Genomic DNA, 18,135 nt, shown 5'->3' on the forward strand with positions numbered 1-18,135 from the left:
ACAAGTTAAAAAGTCAGGTTGAACAAAAGCTGCAGTTTGAACTTTGACTGCATTAGCCCAGGGATTTCCCTTTTTCCTTAGAAGATTTCTGTTAAAACTCTTAAAAGGCAAGTACACAAATTACTGTTGATATTTTAGTTTCACCTTGAAGCGATTGCTTTGTGGGAGAAACCTTAATTCATGCAATTTTGTCCAACACATAAAAAGGTAGTCCAATTAAAAAGAGAAGAGAAAGAAAATCCTCTTCCCCGAGGGCAGATTTCCTAGCCCTAACACTCCCATCTGCATCAGAAAACCAGAAAGACCTCAGAAACAAAACAAGCCCAAAACACAGTCAGTTCAGAGGCATCAGCCCTCTGCAGATAATCTTTTTTGCTCTTTTCCCTCCCCTACTGGGAAATTACAGGGGTGGTCTTATCTGGAACAGGAGATCTAGTGTAGAGAGGTCAAAGCCCAGAGTTAGCCTGCTGGACAGGACAATCAGTCATGGAAAGCATCCAGCAGTAGCCAGGTTAAGTGAGGCTAATAAATAATGCACAAATGCAAAGTGAACGACAACAGAGGATGCACTGATCATTAGGTCAAACAGGAAATTCCCCACTAACAAATTACTTTTAATCCCAGTCTAATAAACCATAAAACCCACTTAGTTAATGCTCAACTCGACCTTCCTAGTAAAAACCCTATTTCTCTGAAGAAGGGGAACAAAGAGAAGTGTCTGACAGCGAGATCTTCAGGGCAGGTGGACAGCGGGAAGTAGTTTCTCTTCAGAAAACTAAGCTTGGATAGTCCTTAGAAAAAGATGCAGCTCTGCACCTCCCCACCCACATTTTCATAAGTCAATTTAATCCATAGCTTTAAGAACAATTTACCACCCAGCCAGTCCAGCTTGTTTACAACGCAACGAAGTGCACTAAAGTCAAACAAAAGCAACATTTGAAGAGGCTTTGCACAGTTTTGCTTCCTGGCACTTGAAAATGCTTATGTTCTTGCTAAGTAGGGGCTACACGCATTTATTTCACACAACATTAAAACTGTGGCAGAATTAGGATTCAGATGATTAAAACAGGAGATCACAAAGAGTGTTATGGATATCCCTAGCAGGGCTCAGCCCACCCCAGAGGTGTATGCAAGAGCAAACACAGCTGTACGCATCTCTAAACTGTTGATGGTGAAATGCAAACAGAGAAAGTATGTTATTCCCTGGGAGAAGCCGCTACAGCCGACAAAGTAGATGATTGCACAATATTGTAGAGGGACATGTTTTGATTACCTTGAAGTCAAGGCTGCAAAGACTGACTACATCATCATCTTTCTCTCGGCGCTTCCTCTTCTGTAAGAAATGAAACAGAGTTATCGCTGTGCACTCGGTTTGCGTTCAGAAAGACAACTGCTTTTTATAAAGCAGACTAGAGACATTTTCTTTCTTTACACCCCTAAATAACTGTAATAACTCAAAAACCTAAAGACTGAAGACTAATGCAAAGCATGTTTATGATGTTTCATGAGGCTTGTCACCTGACCAATACCTATAAATTACATGCTTCTTAGGTTGTTTCTCTGTACTCCCATAACCGTGGTTGTGAGTGAAGTCTTGAGTAGGAAACCTCAGCAGCAGGACAGAATGCAGCGGTTACCATTGTGAAATGATCTGAGATTCATTTAATTAAATGAAACATTTTTTGTGGTTTCTGAGGTCAGCAATCCAGCAATAAAGTTGGGCTTTTTGAAAGAGTTAGGTACTAAAAGGGTCAGACTTGGTAATCATTAAGGTCTGAGGTCTCTTGGGGACACCAGAAGACACCATGCCTAACTCTCATGACGTTTGCTCACCAGCACGGCTGGGCTCGGGCAGGGGTCTGTGAGCGAGGGGATCTACAGATTTCACCCTGGGGACAGCACCAGCATAAAGCAGTTTTGCACTAGGCCGGTTGTTCCTGCTCCTCAGTTACCCTCTAATACCCAAATATATTTTATTCAGGAGATTCTTATTGTGTATCAGGGATTTGTTTTAGCGTGGTTCCCTAAACAGCTGAATGCGTGTGTATGTGAGGGCATTTCCATCACCTGTTTAATTCATTACTTTGGACACGGCCGGCAGGCAGCTGTGGCCGAAGCATCCCTGTTAGGAATGCAGTGGGCTAAAAGAATAAGCTTTTTTTGTGGGAGAAAGATGAGGCTTTCGGCTAGGGAGCTCTCAACTGTTTTCCTTTCCGAAGTGCACAAACCGGTAGAACAACGATCAAAGACATCTGCACCGAGCTTCCTGATACCTCCCACTATTTCTGTACTATCTGGGCTTCTACATTATTTTTTTATTACCCAGATAATGGAAAATTAATTGTGGACTCATCCTGTTAGGCTGTGGCAGCATGCAAATCACCTGGTCTGGAAAAAAACATGGGTCATGAGCATAAATTATTTGGTCACCCATGAAACAAGTAGCTGATTTTCATCCTGTGTTTGACCCTTGTCCTTCAACATTTCAGAATGAGTCAAGTTCATATCTTCCATTTTGTTAAGCACAAAGGGAAAAGAAATTGTTTTGTATTTTTATATGGGTCTACACGTTGTTTTATCAGTTTAACAGACTAGACACTGAACTAGACGTTGAGACAGGTGAAATAGGGAACACACCCTCTCTGGAGCTGCAGAGGGAACTACTACCACAAGTCCACCCTGAACTTCAGCACGTTTTAGTTTTGTGCTCTACCAGTCCAGCAGCTTGACCTGTCAGGAGCAAATATGTAATTCCAGTTTTCTTATAATTTAATAATATATTCAAATAACTTAAAAGTTTCAGCTTTAATAGAGGTTCGTCATCACTCTAAGTGTATTTAAAAAAGTTTGAATACAAGTATTCATTCAAATTATTTTTAAATGCTGACCAGCCTAGTTCTCATGGTTCCTTTGAAAATGATGCTGCTGAGGGGATGTTCAGCTCCCCTGGGGGGTTCTCAGAAACCTGTTCTCTTGTTTGCTAGTCCTTCGTACTATGTGTTTTTAGGCTCCAATGCGTCTTCTCGCCTGTCCACGCTATGCTGACTCTACCATTTAACTATTAAATACACACACGTAATGGTGAGATATTACAGAATTGCACTACTAGTTTCTTATATTTTGGGTTCTGGTGCTGTGTTTTTTTCCTCGCCTATTCAAACTAGCGACAGAAGTGGACTCAAGTACAAAGTTCCCGCATGATTTCACTTTTTCTGTTTGTATTTTTTTTGTTGTTCTCTGTAGTTGCAAAGATAAGATACTGACTGCCACGTGAGTGGGTCCCTTCATTGATAGACCTGCTGACTACAGAGGAAAAAATTCTCACATTAGACGTTATGTCTTACCATATTTGTAACATTGACACTGACTTAATGTCTCAGCACACTCCATACTTTTTGAACAGACCTTTGGCAGGCTTGAGAACACATGCAAATGCAGACATTTGTTTTTTTTAGGTTTAGTAAAATATTCAGGGTTGGTTATTTATCAAACCCTGCAATAAGACTGCTATAACCACACCTTTTTGGTCTGCAGATTATTTTTCCCATATGTAAGTCAAGGATATTAGCATCTATTTAACAGAAGAAAACTTGCAATAAAGACAAAGACACCACGCCTTTTTAGTCTGAATATTATTCGTTCCTTATGTAGTCAAGTATATTAACGTCTTTAACATACAGCTCCAGACCAAAGCCCAGACACGAAAGGAAGGCCAAAGTTTTGTTTTTAAACTGGCTAGACTTATGCAATAAGTATTGCATTGGCTGGACCCCATTTCCTTTGCCCAATATAGTTTCATACAAAAACTTAGACATTTCGCTACAGAGCCAGCTGTATCATTCCTGCGTGGTGCCAGAACAGAAACAGACTCCAAGAAAATGGCCTCTTCAGACTGCTCAAATCTGGGCATTTAAAGCTACACGATAGAAAAGCAACTGCTATGGTACTGTTTTCTCACATTTTTGAGACTGTCACCGTCAGAGATCTGATATCCTAACCTTCTCACGAAACTCAAGTCATGTGGAAAAAGTTACTTCTACGAAAGTTATTAAACTGTAAAAACCGTGAGACCCGATTTAGGCTCTCAAAGAGGTATTGTAAAGGAGAAGCATAAAAAAAATGCTAATCAGGAGGAGAAATCTAAATATTTTGTTACTTTATTTTAGAAAGGCCTCAACAATACCATGAGCATGAATGTTAACTACATTTTAAGGATTCCGATTAAAGCTCCAGGAACACTGTTTAAGAAAGTACTGCTTTTTGATTTAAAAACAATTCTAGTGCTCCTCTCTCCTACTGAGGGCTTTTGCCTTAAACCAGGATATTTTGTTCTTTAGGGATCAGTCTGGTTTTTGCTCCTTATTGCCCACCTGAAGTCATAAAACACCAATAAGGTTTCAGGTGAGGAATGCGCATCAGGGCCGTTAAGTCAACAAAGATCAAGTGCCTGTTTCTCATAAATGAATCCTCCTTAATGAAAAGGAAGAAAGGGAAACAGACCATGAGTAACCTTGCTTCCAGCCAGAAGCCATCCAGAGAATGTTTTAACCCAAACTGTATTAGTCTTGTCTTAGAATTGTGCAGAACACGCATTAGTCCTCTTTAAATGTACCCCACCTCTGCAGGCATGAAAAGGACGCTTGGCTGAGCTACGCGCTTCCCCTGAGACTCAGGCCAGATACATCTTACAGACTTTTGGCCAAGCAGCTGCACAAACCATGGCACGAACGGATGCTATTTGTGACCAGCATATAAGTACTTGGTGGTCAATGGGAAGAAAACCCTGTGCGTGACACACTCCAGTGCATGAGAAGCATGACACTAAGAAAAGTAGAGTTCTTGCTGGCCTACAGGCTGCTGCCAAAATACAGGGTGCTGGTCAACGTATGCCAGTGCAATTACACTCACAAAGCCTCTAAGCAGAGACCCGGTCTCCAGCCATGCAGTACCGGTATGTCTGCTGGGTAACCGAACTGCACAGCTATGTGCTTCTCCATTATTCTTTCCCTCTCGTATTTAATTCTCTTCCAGTGTTAGGTGTATTAATCCAAGATTAACCTCTAGCTAGTCACAGGAAAGCTTGGATTTCCAGAAAATGGCTGGAGTTCAGAGCTACCCACCATCTATAGCTGGGAAATGAAGGTATGAGGGCTTGAAGGGAGAAGTGGCGGTGGACCAGGTTGATGAGGGACATGATGGAGGAACACAGTTAAGCAATTAAGTCCTTCAAAAACATTTTCTTTGGCTTTTGCAGTCTGTGTCACAACATACAATACATTCTAACTGTAATTTAGGGTTGATCTGAATATGCATATAGCCAAATAAAGGCAGATTAAAAAATACGCAAAGAACAGGAATAACTTGAAATTCAATCAAAATGCTTTTAATTTGTGATGTTAGAGCACAATATTTCCAAATTTGAAAGAATATAATTTCTAGGGCTTTGTAATATTCAGAAATATATGTTTAATGTAGCTGTAGCCACCAGATGAAAGTTTCTAAAATGAAGCAAAACAAAAATCTACAAGAGCTTATGGTTTTGTTTAATCCGCTCCCACACTGGACTGGTGTTTGTGCAGCCTCAAAATTGCACGTGGCTGCCTGTCTAAATGCACACTTTCACAAGAAGCTCCATCCGATTTTAGATGGGATTTCTTTCATAAAAGGTAGTTCTGTCCCTTCCCCCACCTCCAGACTTGTTCTGACACCCTCCCTCATGCCGACACAGGCATTCATACAGCTTGTGCAGTCAGCTGGAATGGCTCATCCAAAACTCTTCCTTTTCTTTTTGGTACGGCAAGTTTTTCAGCCAGATCAGTTTGCTGTCTGAGGATGGGATCACCGCTTCCAGGGGCAGCGGGGGGCAAATCGGTTTGGGCAGCTCATGAAAATGAACTTTAAGATGGGACAAGATCTACGCACCTACATCAGCTGACTAATTGCCCTGCAGTTCTCTGTGCATGAAGAGGGACAGACTTCATAAAGCAACAATTCAGAACAGAAACCCAGCGCAGGCCCTCTGAACCACTCTCCAGCGTGGTTCATCTTTCTCAACCAGCTCTAGAGGCTGGATATGAACCATTTCCATAGTAAGGGATGCATGTTATAGGACAGGGAGCGGAGAGTACAAGGCAATAAAGGCCATGCATTTGCTCTAAGGTAGTTTCTCCATACTAGATGAAATACAGATTTTAGCATGTAAGGAAAAAAAGGGTTTATTTCTACACCATGTTTTACATCTTGCCTATTGCATTGCCAGCTTAACTAGCAGGACTGCTGAAACACAGAAGAAAGTAAGCAGTTATAAAGAAACCACAGTGTCCAGAATATCCTGCTTCCTCTTAAGCCCTGTGTGCAAAAAGCACCTTCCAGCTAAAGCTCAGAAGCCTCAGTGGCTCAGAAAGTGTCTAGCCATGTAGAAAGGAATGCACTGATTTTATTTCTTCTCCAGGGAGAGGGACTTTCACCTCTGTATTCCTGCTTATGTTTACAGGCTTTTGCAATATGCAGCCACCAGCTGTTTTACTCACCAGGGTGAAGTCCCAGTGTGATCCTGGAGTCAGAAAAGTGAAAGAACTGCCTCGTCTCAGAGGGTACCTGTGAGTAGAAAAAAAGGAATAGATTAAATAATTTATAGGTTGCTGTAGCAATTGATAAACTACATCTCTTTTCCGCAGCTTTGACGGTATCGTACATCTACGGCTCCTGGCAGAAAAGTTGCAAAGACAATGATGTAGCAGAGTCTTTAGGAAAGAGAGACCAAAAGGATTGCCAGTATTCCTCACCATGATTGCAGGTGTTAGATTAAAAATCCCGGTTTACTACAATAAACAGCTCTGTGCAACAGAGGCAGGCAAAACCCTCCCACTGGGCCCTGCGGGCTGGTCTGGAGGAAAATCTCTCTTTGACCACTAATCTGCCAATCTGACCAAGAGGAAGGATAAAACAACAACAACAACAATAATAATAGTAAGGAATAATAATATTGTGGTCTCATTTTCCAAGGTTAATGAAGCTGAAATGAAAGGAGGCAACAAACTGCACCTTTGACAATACAGCCTTGTAGTTTCCCATAAAGTTACAACCAGGAATTGAGTTGTGGTCTTTCATTAAGTCATTCTCAATCCAAGAAAGTTAAACCACCAGAAAGCACTACACACAATAGACCATTTGTATAATCCTTGCTCTTTGAACAATGGTAAACGAATTGCCTTATGCAAGTCATTTATTGTACTAGCACCGAGTTAAGCAAACAAGTTATGTTCCAACTTTCACTGTCTGGTGGACTTAAGGTATGTTTCCAGCAACAATTTTTTAAAGCTTATTCTGGCTGTAATATGGAGAAACATTTTTGTCTGTCATTGGGTTCCTGCATGTAGAACTTTAGTCCCAAACGGGCCACACGCTTTTTTTCAAAGGCAGCCAGCTGTATCACCTAATGGGGAGAAGATTTCCCCCTTGCTGTCACAAACGCAGCCAGAAAAGGCATCTTCTTGCCAGCTGCACCTTTCTTCTTTGTACTAAGATCCCACAGGACTATAGAAAAACCTGGAAATAATATAGGAATGCAAATCCTTCTGACTTTCAGGGGACTTGCACTCCAGCATTGCTCAGACATTGCTGAAAATTCATCTCAGAGTATTAGTAGCATTTAGCGTCAGCAGCTCTCCATATTGGAAGAGAAAAAGCATTTGTCTGTAAAAGGTTTGTGCAGGGTGGGGTGTTCTGGGATGGTATTTGGAAAATATAAGTCAACCACCCAGAAAATACTTTTGTACTTCTACCAGCCAATGCAGAGCAACAAGATAAATGTTATATGAAGTGTACCTTATTGGAAGCAAGATGTGAAGGAATGCAAGAGCTTTTGATGATGAGACACATCTTTTATGCAGCAGATATAGGCTACACAGGTGAGCTTATTAGCACTTTTCCTCTAGAAATATATTGCTATGCTGACCTTTTGCTTAGCATACATTTGGTTAATACAAGCGATGCCGTAATTTACTTCAGACTCAAATCTGAGAAGACATCTAACCAGCTGCTGAATGCCTGAGGTGGTTCTGTGCTCCTCACTCCAGGAGGATGCAGTGTCCGGGCAGCGGATTTTGTTTCTTGGGATAATCCAAAACTGTTCTCTGGTACCTGGTACCAAAAAGACACGACGACTACACGCAAGAGCGTATTCTCGTCATTCCCCACTCGTGGTGAAGGAATGCGTCTACCACGCATAGAAAGCTGAAGCAGCCTTAGCAGAAAATTATATACTTTGATCCAGACGTGAGCGAGAGCTGTTTGGCCACGTCAGTAGGTCACACAAAATAGAACAACGCTTCCCTGCAGCTTTTGGGGTGACTGAAGTTCCCTAGGGACCTGTTTAGGGAGCATTTCACCTGCTCCAAAGGTTTGAGCAAGGCAGCTGCCATGTGAGCAGTGAAAATGCTAAGCAAGCAGCATCCACAGTAGAAAACCAGGAAGCAAGAACATTGTCACGGGCGTCAGAGTGGTTAGAATAGTAAATATGCCATCTATGTTATATATACCCATGTACTTGGGTATCTAAATATATAGATCTCTAAAATAAATACCTAAAATCTATAATGTAAAAAATAAGCCTGTTCAAAGTACCGCACACACAAATTATGACTTATGTAAAACCAAAGGAAACTTTTCTTCAGACCACACAACCTTCAGGTACCTTAAGATCAGCCAAAATCTTTTAATACAATCACTGTGTCTACGAGACTGCTCCAGAAAGGAAAGTGGCATTTCCAAGAGCTGCATACCAGTACGCTGATTGCTAGATGGAGAAGAAACTTCTGGAAGGGAACATTCTTTGGGACTTACAAGAGTACATACCACTCCGGAAGAAAATCTGGGAATCAGCACTGGATTTCTTTGAAATTTAAAATAGAGTAACTTTTTTTCTCATGAGAAAGAAAAAATCCTTACTGTTTAATCCCAGCATCTAACCTGCTAAGCTGCCCAGACCAATATTTATGAGTTTGATTAAACCTTCCTTGTCTACAGATAGAAAAGCAAAGAGATAATTAATGGTCTGCAAACTGTGCCCCGTGCAGCTATAAAGAGCTACCAGAACGGACTACACCTGAGTCTCTAAGGCAGGCATGAGTTTTCGTGAAGCAGGAGCACAATTTTATTCCATGAATCTTGATCTCTGACACCAGAGGCAGCTAAATTGTGGCCTAGAAGCCACATGAGGCTTGCAAACTGTTCAGAGTAACACCCAGTCATCCCAGTATGGACGTGGGCTGCTTGTTGCTGCTCCAGATGCATTGTCTGGTGTCCTGGGTGCGCCTTGAGTTGTGCCCTCCTGCCCATGGGGAACAGCGGGACTGCAAGTACAAAGCTGCTACTGAGAACAAGCAAGAGTTCGGCCCATTTGTACTAGTGCACTCAACTTCCAACCAAATGGAGGTTTTATGAGTTATAATCAAGTAAGTTTGGCTACAGCAGCCTTTCAAAAAGCTCAAATTTAAATGTACTGTACAACTATCATCATGACCTCTTATGCTCCAAGTTTAAAGCAACCACCACAGATTTCCATTTGCTGCCCAACGTGTTTCATACTTATTTTACAGGCATTCTAATAGGTCTTTAATCCAAAACGGTGCTTTATTTTGGCACTCACACTGTACCTCGTGGGACTGCCCATGCAGCATTTCAGATACCCCTCTGCTCAAACTGGGGTGGGACTTATATAGCTAAGCACGCAAAATGACTCCCACTCTGGCCTCCCCACTGTCCTTGAAAAAGAGGCTTTTCTTGGTGTCTCCTGGGAACCTGCCTGTTGGTGCCTTTCAAAACACAACCTGCAGAGGTGATCACACAGGAATTAACCTCTCTGCTGCTACTGCTCAGTATCAACATAGTCACTATTCTTTCATGAAAAGGAGAAGTGATCACATATGAGTGGTGTTAATTTGGAAACCTTGGTGTTTTAAGTAGGGGTGGGGAGTACAATAGGATTAAGGTTCAAAAATCTCCAGGCAGCTTTGTTTCCAGTTGTCCACAGGAGCTGGAGAGAAATTTCTCCATCTCAGACTCCATCATCCAGACTTTCTCCCTCAGTCACTCAGCTGTGGGGAGAAATGCAGCTAATACCTCCCACAAAAGGCATGTAAAATAGAAATATCTGGCCCAGTTAAAAAATTGCCATCAGTCCACCAAACACCCAAGGCAGATCTTCTGCAACAACAAAGCCCATTATAGACCGGTTACTCCTTCTTCCTCTTCAATGGTCTAGTAAGAGGACTCAGTCAAGAAAAGAGGGCAAAGTAGAAACCAGAAACCGCTCCTTCTCACATGCCACCAACATCAACAGTGCTCTGGGTGTAGAAGTTCTCTTATTTGATCTATATCTTGGTATCACAGATGTCTTCTGACCATCTTCTAATAGGAATGAGCTTTTTGTGGTGTAAAGAGATCTCACTGATCCTCCTTCCTTTTTTTCAAGTCTTTGGCCAATGTGGAGAGCTGAGATCTGCCAGGAATTATCAGGAGTGGCAAACGGACAGACATAGAGGGGAGACAGTGCCTTGTGCTAAGTGGAAAAAAGGCCTTTAGGAAAGTGGCCTCTGTCATCCCAAAGCTTCATCACATCTCCCGGTGTCCCCTCTGCAGTCACTTCTTGCTAACTGAGCCTCGATGAGGTACCATTTAAGCAAAGACCATTTGGATGATTGCCTGCAGGATCACTTTTTTGCTCTGCCTGTAGCTCTGCTAGAACCTGCAAAGCTCTTCAAAACTATGCAGCCAAATTTAGTCACCTGCATGACTACCCTGTGTATTACATGCAAATGGATGACTCATGATTGCAGTACTCAGATGGGCATCACTTACAAGCTCTGTCAAGAATCTGGAGACAGGCTGGTGAGCTAAAGGTCAGCGATGACCGTAAGAGCAATCCTGGAAGTTTTACCTGACGCATCTCACAACACAACATGAGAAAAAGCAGAGCTGCATGATGGAGCACTGCGCTGTTGGTCTTTGCTCAAAACATGGTATGATTAATTGGAACAAGTGCAGAGTGGCCTGTGATGTAAAGTTTTAGTACCTGAAGATAGCAGAGAAAAGTATTGGGCTGGTGCCAGCAGCTGGATATAGTTAATTGCTATGTTTACCACAAAGCTGTTCCAAGAGCCCAGCTATTATAAGGCCACCCATAGATAACCCTGCTGTGTCCCCCAAACAAAAAGACCATAGTAGCTGTGTTCAGTCACTTCCTTGAAAGAGATTTTTCTTCATAGACTGTCTCCAGCATAATTTCCTTGTTTAAGAGACGATGAGCAGATACAGACTCTTGCCTTACCTTACCAGGCTCAAGACAAGCAGAAAGTGTCAATTACAGCTGGCTGATTCATGTACCTTTGAAACCTATTTCAAAGTTACTAAGAGCTTCAGTGTTACGAAGACAATTACGTGAACACACAAAAATAATTTTTGAGACGTAAAATGTTGCGACAACGTGCTGGCAAAGCAAATCTCTTCAAACTAAGAGCAGGGGAAGGGCAATCTTGTTGAGACTGTACAGAAAGAACAAACACTTCTGTTTTGGTGCCCTCTGTTTGCTTCAAGAAATGAATGTTCCAGGCTGCTTACCAGCAAATGATGATACTGCCAGTCTTGCCAAGACTAAATCTTTCCAGGGCCTGTTAAAATAGAGATTGCCATGCTGATGGTCCATAGAGATATTAGCTATGAAACATTTTTTAACCTTAAAAGAGCGCGTGTCACTTGTATTTTCAAGTTGGCCTGCAAACTGGTTTAGAAAACCAGCTACCAAGACTGAGAGAGGCAAGGGAAGTCCTGAACACAAAACCTGTTCGGCAACATAGCAAGGGAGGAGATGGGGCCCCAACTACCTTAATAGAGGAAGTTTGGGCAATTTAGTAGATAACGTATTGATAAAGGCCAGTGTTGTTGCCGAATTGTTTCACATTGAAGCCAGACGAAGGAAACAGTCATTGTTCACCGCCTTCCTTGAATAAACATCGGGATCCTCTCATCAGCACAGGAGGGTATGGGTGAAGCAATGGCAGTGAGCACTTGGCCAAGGTTGTCCTCACAATTTAATTTCAAGGTTGATGATTCCCTTCAGAGCTGGACGTGTTTTGAAGTTCAGAAGGGAGGGGTAAAAAGCAGTGAAAAACCACACCTAATCTTAAATCAATTTATCAAAAAGCAAACATTTCTGTCAAGTATTCTGTTTCTTCTTAAGCATCTTTTTATTGCTTGTCTTCTCCAGAGGTAGGGTGCTTTTGGGTTGACTTTTGCGATTTTTTTGAGGAAGGAGCAGCCGGGCGGGGAGGGGCACAGAAACCACAGAAGAGATTTTGGGGTCTCCAAAAGATATCCTCAAAGGGCGTGCTAGAATAGATTCCCATTAGTCAGACTAGAGGATAAAGCACAGAAGAGTTTCATTCAGCAGGTTAGAGCAACTTCCCATTAATGTTATTTGAATCATTTTTCTTCCTTTTTACTGTAAATCCACACCGCCTAGTCAGCATCATTCGACAGTCTGCGCTCTTTTTTTACTTATTTTTGATGACTTATCCAGGAAACTGCAGAAATGCTTTGATCCGGCAGTTCTCTTAACTTTTTAAAGTTCCAAAATACATTCTTCAGACTGGGCAGCAACTCTGTGTTTCCTTCCCCTCTGACTTCCAACCCCCTCTTTTTTTTTGTTTTCAGTGCAATCTGTTCTTAAATATAAACCACTTGCACCAGTTAAGTACTAAGATGGTGACTATTACAGCAACATGAACAGATTAAAAAGCAAGTCTTTCCCCAAACGAGCAAGCCACACTGGTGTATCCTGTTCTGAAGGACAAGAACAGAAATGTTCCACAAAGCGGCTTTTGAATTTTAATTTAAAGCTTTTCGGGGGGGGGGGGGAAGGGGAAGAACCTCTGGATTTCCAGCCTACTATAGTTAATATTTCCACTTCAACAATATCCAGAGGCCTTAGCCAGTATAAGAGGCCTCCCAAGCACCGTGCAAACAAACTCTGACTAAGGGCACTTACAGCAGTGCTTGTCACGGTTCCTTATCTTGAAAAGCTCCAGGGTAAAAGCTTTACTTGAAGCAAAACCTATTGACAGACATTTTAAATATCTAAAAGCAAGACAGAAGAACTCAGTACTTCAATAGCTGAGAGGAAAATGGTGCCTGTGAACTCTGCAAGGGGGTTCAAGTTTGCAGACTGTGTCTCCATCATTAAGTCATTAATACTACCTCATTAATGCTATTGCTGCCAGTAGCGCACAAAAGGAAGCGGGATACTTACAGCTGTAATTATATAGAGAGCAAAAGAATGACTGGTTGCTTTCTGGAAATGTGGTTTAGAAAGCTGCAATAACTTTCTGGCAGCAGCAGCATCACGATTTGCAACACTGGTGCAATTAGTAATTCTAGCAGTCTCAGCTTTCAAATAGCAAAGCCACGAAAACGCATGGCCAGCAGTAGAGTTAAACAGCGATCAAAAACACTTCCATCCATCTACCGCTTGGACAGGGCCGAGCAGCGCTACTGCTGAGCTGAGAACTTCTTGTACTTTTCAGACACTCTGGAATAGCTATTATTTTGTTCTTTTATGTTGGAACAACCTCTGCTTCTAAAAGGAAGTGCCTTCAGACACCCTGGGCAGGTTTAAATTATAGAAAGAACATTAAATTTTTGTTTAAATAGTTTTATGAAGTCCAGCACAGACTGAACGGGAAGAGTGATTTTCCATTTTAGAAGTGTTTGCTCCTCACATGTATTGGTGGAATATTATAGCTATTTTTCTGAAGAAGCAATCAACAGCAGCACTGAACATGAGCAGATAAGCCCCAAGGAGATTAAACATGCACTGGTATCCTTTAAATAATCACACGCTTGACCTCTCCGGAGCTGAACATTAACAGCCTCTCCACAGCCAACACAGCAACATCTAGTTTCATCTGAGGATTGAAGTGATATCTTTTCACTGCAGACTTCCCTTATGACCCAAGCATCTTCCTTCCAGTTTGCCTTCACACTTCCCTCCCCGACCGGGTATCTGCTCCAAGTCAAATTCAGTAAACGCTAAGCTCCCCACACTGTTGCTAAGGCTGGCAGCCAGAGCTTTCTGCAGGAGAAAGAGGAGGTCTTTTCAGTAGCACATGGTCAAGTCTCTCTTCCCCACCCCAATCGCCGTCCAACTGTTCAAGTTACTTCAACATTCATGCTTAGCACGCAGGGGCATTTTTCAAAGGCTTCTGGTCAAATGACGCACTGAAGTACACTGTGAGCCGAGCACTGAAATGAAACAAATATAAATAATCTTCGCAAAAGGCTATTGGTAAGAGCACGGTTTCAGTGATTTAGTTTACAACATGACTGTGCAAACATTTGCACTGGCCAAACTGAGAGGTAGCAAACACAAGCCTGTGTAGGAAAATCTTTGTTCTGCTTTGCTCGCGAGCTGGCCTGCTGAGACAACTCTGCAGCTGCACAGACCATCTTCAACTGCCATCGTGGCCTAAGGTTGCCCCTAAACGCACCTGCAAACACAGTGAGGTGGTGATGGGGACACTGTGAACATCCTAGGGATCGTGTACTGCTGAGGAAACAAAGAAAAACTAGGTGCCTCCAGGAGTCCATGAGTCCAGGCCGTGCCCAAGCTGAGAGGACAGAAGCACCTCTAGGTGTGAGCCGAAACTGTGGTGCTCTAGAAGTATGGTTCCACTTACAGGGCACAGGAGGGAGCTGGTGTCCCTACAGACTCATCAGAATTAATGTCTTCATGCTAGTGACTGCCCAGAGCATGGCCCAGATGTTCCTGCTCCCTGGCATTTGCCCTTGCCTCCACTGGTTCTTTGCTTTGGAAGATAGCAAGAGCAGACTCCCCTCCACACAGCCTTAGGGCACACAGGGGCAGAGCTGGGCTGAGAGCTCCGGTTCTGCAGGCAGGTATTCTTGCCTGCAAGAGAGGATTATGGCGATAATCCATCACTAGAAAGAGAAAAAACTTTATTCCTCTTTATTATGAGCAAATGAAAGCTACTGACAGAACTCACATCTCCTGATACATGATTAAGCACACACTGGATGTAGTAATTCTTCCCACTTCACAGAGCTATTTGTACTCTCATTACCAGAGATATGTAAATGCTGAAGCGGAGGGGGGAGGAGGACTGTAGGGAGAAGCAGTGCAGCTGCTGATAAAATATTTTGCTTGTCAGCAGCCGTGCAAGCGCTCTCACTGCTGCAGGATCATCTCTGGCAGAAGAGCACAGCTCCCTGCAGCAGAGCTAACGCACCCCCAGCTCTTAAGCCGCTGCGTTTCAGGCATCAGGCCCTTGTCAATCAGGTCTGTCGGCCGTGCACGACTTCTCACATGAATGATGGACTAGAAGATAATCCTAACAATTAAAAACCAAGAACAGAAATAAAACCACACCAACACTACATGCCAAACCCTGGCTCCCTTTTCCGGCTGAGTGTGTAGCCAGGCCAGGGCTCATCTCATCTGTCAGCCCCCCGACAGAGAGGCAGTTGTCCAGGCTCCCCTGTCACTCCTGGAGAGAGGCTGACACCTCCAGCCAGGCATTTTAAGCTGGCTTGGCTATGCCCTCGAGGCGCCTCTCTTTCTGCATCGGCTATAAAGGAACCTTGTGTGTGGCTCAGATTTAAGCAATCAGCTTTTAGGTGACCAAAGTTAGGTGAAATGAATCTTCCATGCAATGCTTAGGAGATACCAGCAGACAAAGTTTCTAGTCAGAGCTCAGATGCAATATTCATAAATACATTTTTAACTCACTTGATCGTGTCATCCTAGCTGTAACAGTTGATAGCAGTTACCTCTAGAGGCTTACTGAAATCTTTAGTCAGGCTTTATTCTAAATAGTTCACATCGTCTTGGCCAATTTTGGTCCAAGGTCAGAAAATGAGCTGGTTCCAGAGAAACCACCTCCATTGGAAAAATAAAATAAGAGTGGACTTCTCAATGCAGAGATGTTAAACTTAGTGTGACAAGGTGATAATGCACAAGCACAAAAAATGCCACAAATAAATGTTTAGGTATCTGGACTGCATTCAAGGAGGAAAAATAAAGGAAGCAAATGTTGTAAACAATAGCCATGCTCACAGGAAAGCACTGTCTCATAGAGACTAGGCTTGAAGATAAGGCCGCCTTCACAGTGTTTTTATGTACCAAAGTGAAGGCCACTGACTCTGGGTGCTTTCATGAACCACTGACCCTTTCGGATTAACTTTACCTGACTTTTTTTTTTTAACTCCCACAAAACCAGGCTTTTGAGGGCTGCAAGTGAACTTTAAACTTTTTGAACATTTCCAGGCAGGGAGCAAAAGGCTCCAAGTTCAGTTGAAACTAGTTGTACTTTAAATGTAACTGTTTCCACTTAGAGTCACCCCCGCGAACCCCTTTGCCTGTGATACCTATTTTGAATGCTCTTGGGGGAGAACAGTTGGGATGGAGGAATTCCAAGTGCCCAGAAGCCATGGGAGCAAGCTTCACTGCCCGGCAGCCGTGCCAGCCAAGGAAGACTGCGCTGGTTTAAATCCAGGCAGCTATTTTGAGTTCTTGTGGGAACCAAGCTTGATCCAATAAATATTAGAAGTTATCACAAGAGAACAGTCAGGAAAACATGCATTTTAGTGCTGACAGGCACAAACTTCTCTTTTTAACTCTAAGTAGCTATGCAAACAGTCACTTCAGCTGTATGTTTTTCCTTTTTTATGCAAGCTGTCACTGCAGCCCCGGTATGAATGCAGTTACTCCAGTGGTAGGGCTCAAGGGCTGGAGCAGCAACTTAACATGGTGTAACAAGTTACCACTGACCAGCTGAACCGCTATCAGAGTCCACAGACATCCTTGCAACCTGAAGCAAGCACCAGGTAGAGCTTGGTTAGGCTTATGCTCAGTGATAGACAATCGTCTTCTGCTGAGGCTGAACATATGCATGTAAAGGTGATTAAAGAACAGCTGAAATGTGGTTGCTTGCTTGTACTAGCATAGCTTTTTTCCTACTATACAGGACTATGCTGCAGCTCAAGGCTTTCCTAAAACTGGGGGAGGTGGGGGATTTGTAACAGCAGCAGTAGTGCCACGTGTGTATTTAGAGGAAGCCATCTTGCCCTTTGCTATAGCACCAGTATGGGGACTCACCAGCACTAGAATGACGTGTTCGTAATTACTTATAATTCACAACAAAACCAAACCAAACCAAGCCACAGGATGGCTTTGGCTTGAAATAATTTAAACCAGCATTTTTCCTACTGCTCAGGGCAGTTTTGGAGAAGCCATAAAATACAGCTTGACTGGTGTGGGGGCAGGTCGCGTCCTTTTTCCTGCCCATTTCAGCAGAGGAGAGGCTTCCCCAGCCACAGCCCCACTGGGAACACCCTGGGTAAACAACTGGCCTGCAGGAGTCCTTGCCAAAAGCTGCCTTAGATGCAAGGTCTGCATGGGATCAAGATGAGACTAGACAAAGCCTTGAAAGAGATTTTCTGGGGGGCTGCTAAGCAGACGACTTTAAAACTGGTAGAGACTGAGACGGCATAGGAGAAGGGAGCATCATAAATGTCAGACTTTCTTACTTCTCACCCAGATCACTGTTGGAAACAGCGCATTGGGTCAGAGGGACCCTTATTCTGAACCAGTTCTTATGTTCTTAAGAAAGTTCACCTCCTTCTCATTTATAGCAGGGCTATAAAAAGATGCCCTGCATTGCTTTGCGAGCTGGAGATTAGCACTTATCCCACACAGTAAAAAAGAAACGGGGGCAAGGTTAGATTTGGGCAGAGCAGAGTAAGCCAGCAGAAGCAGCCTAGGAACCATGGATTAAAAAAAAAAAATGGAGCTGTAGGAAAAACAAAAAAGAAGACAAGAGAAAAAATAATCAGAAAATACAAAGGACTAAGGAGCTGGGCAGGAAATGGCTGCAGGGTGGAGCTGCATAATGTAATGTCTATACAATTTAAGGGTAAGTTTGGAAGAGAAACAGGCCTTAGTAGGTGGGTGGTAAGGCAGCAATGAGTGACTTCATATTTTAAATATTTAAACATTACAAGGACTTGAAGGTGTACTTTGCTCTTACAAAAGAGATTGTTTAATGCTTTTACTTTCTGAAG

At 42.9% G+C, this 18,135-nt stretch overlaps 1 protein-coding gene across 2 annotated transcripts in view; it reads right to left on the reverse strand.

Moving 5' to 3' along the window:
* Nucleotides 1-18,135, reverse strand: part of NET1 (neuroepithelial cell transforming 1) — a 55,707-nt gene that overhangs the window by 18,882 nt on the left and 18,690 nt on the right. For both annotated transcript variants that reach the window (XM_064442071.1, XM_064442081.1), the window contains exons 2-3: nucleotides 6,531-6,597; nucleotides 1,274-1,333 (exon numbers count right to left, since the gene is read on the reverse strand). In XM_064442071.1, the coding sequence (XP_064298141.1) occupies nucleotides 1,274-1,333; nucleotides 6,531-6,597 (127 nt within the window). The remainder of the gene's footprint in view (nucleotides 1-1,273; nucleotides 1,334-6,530; nucleotides 6,598-18,135) is intronic.

This window comes from Phalacrocorax carbo, chromosome 1, assembly GCF_963921805.1.
Source record: "Phalacrocorax carbo chromosome 1, bPhaCar2.1, whole genome shotgun sequence".
Lineage (NCBI taxonomy): Eukaryota > Metazoa > Chordata > Aves > Suliformes > Phalacrocoracidae > Phalacrocorax > Phalacrocorax carbo.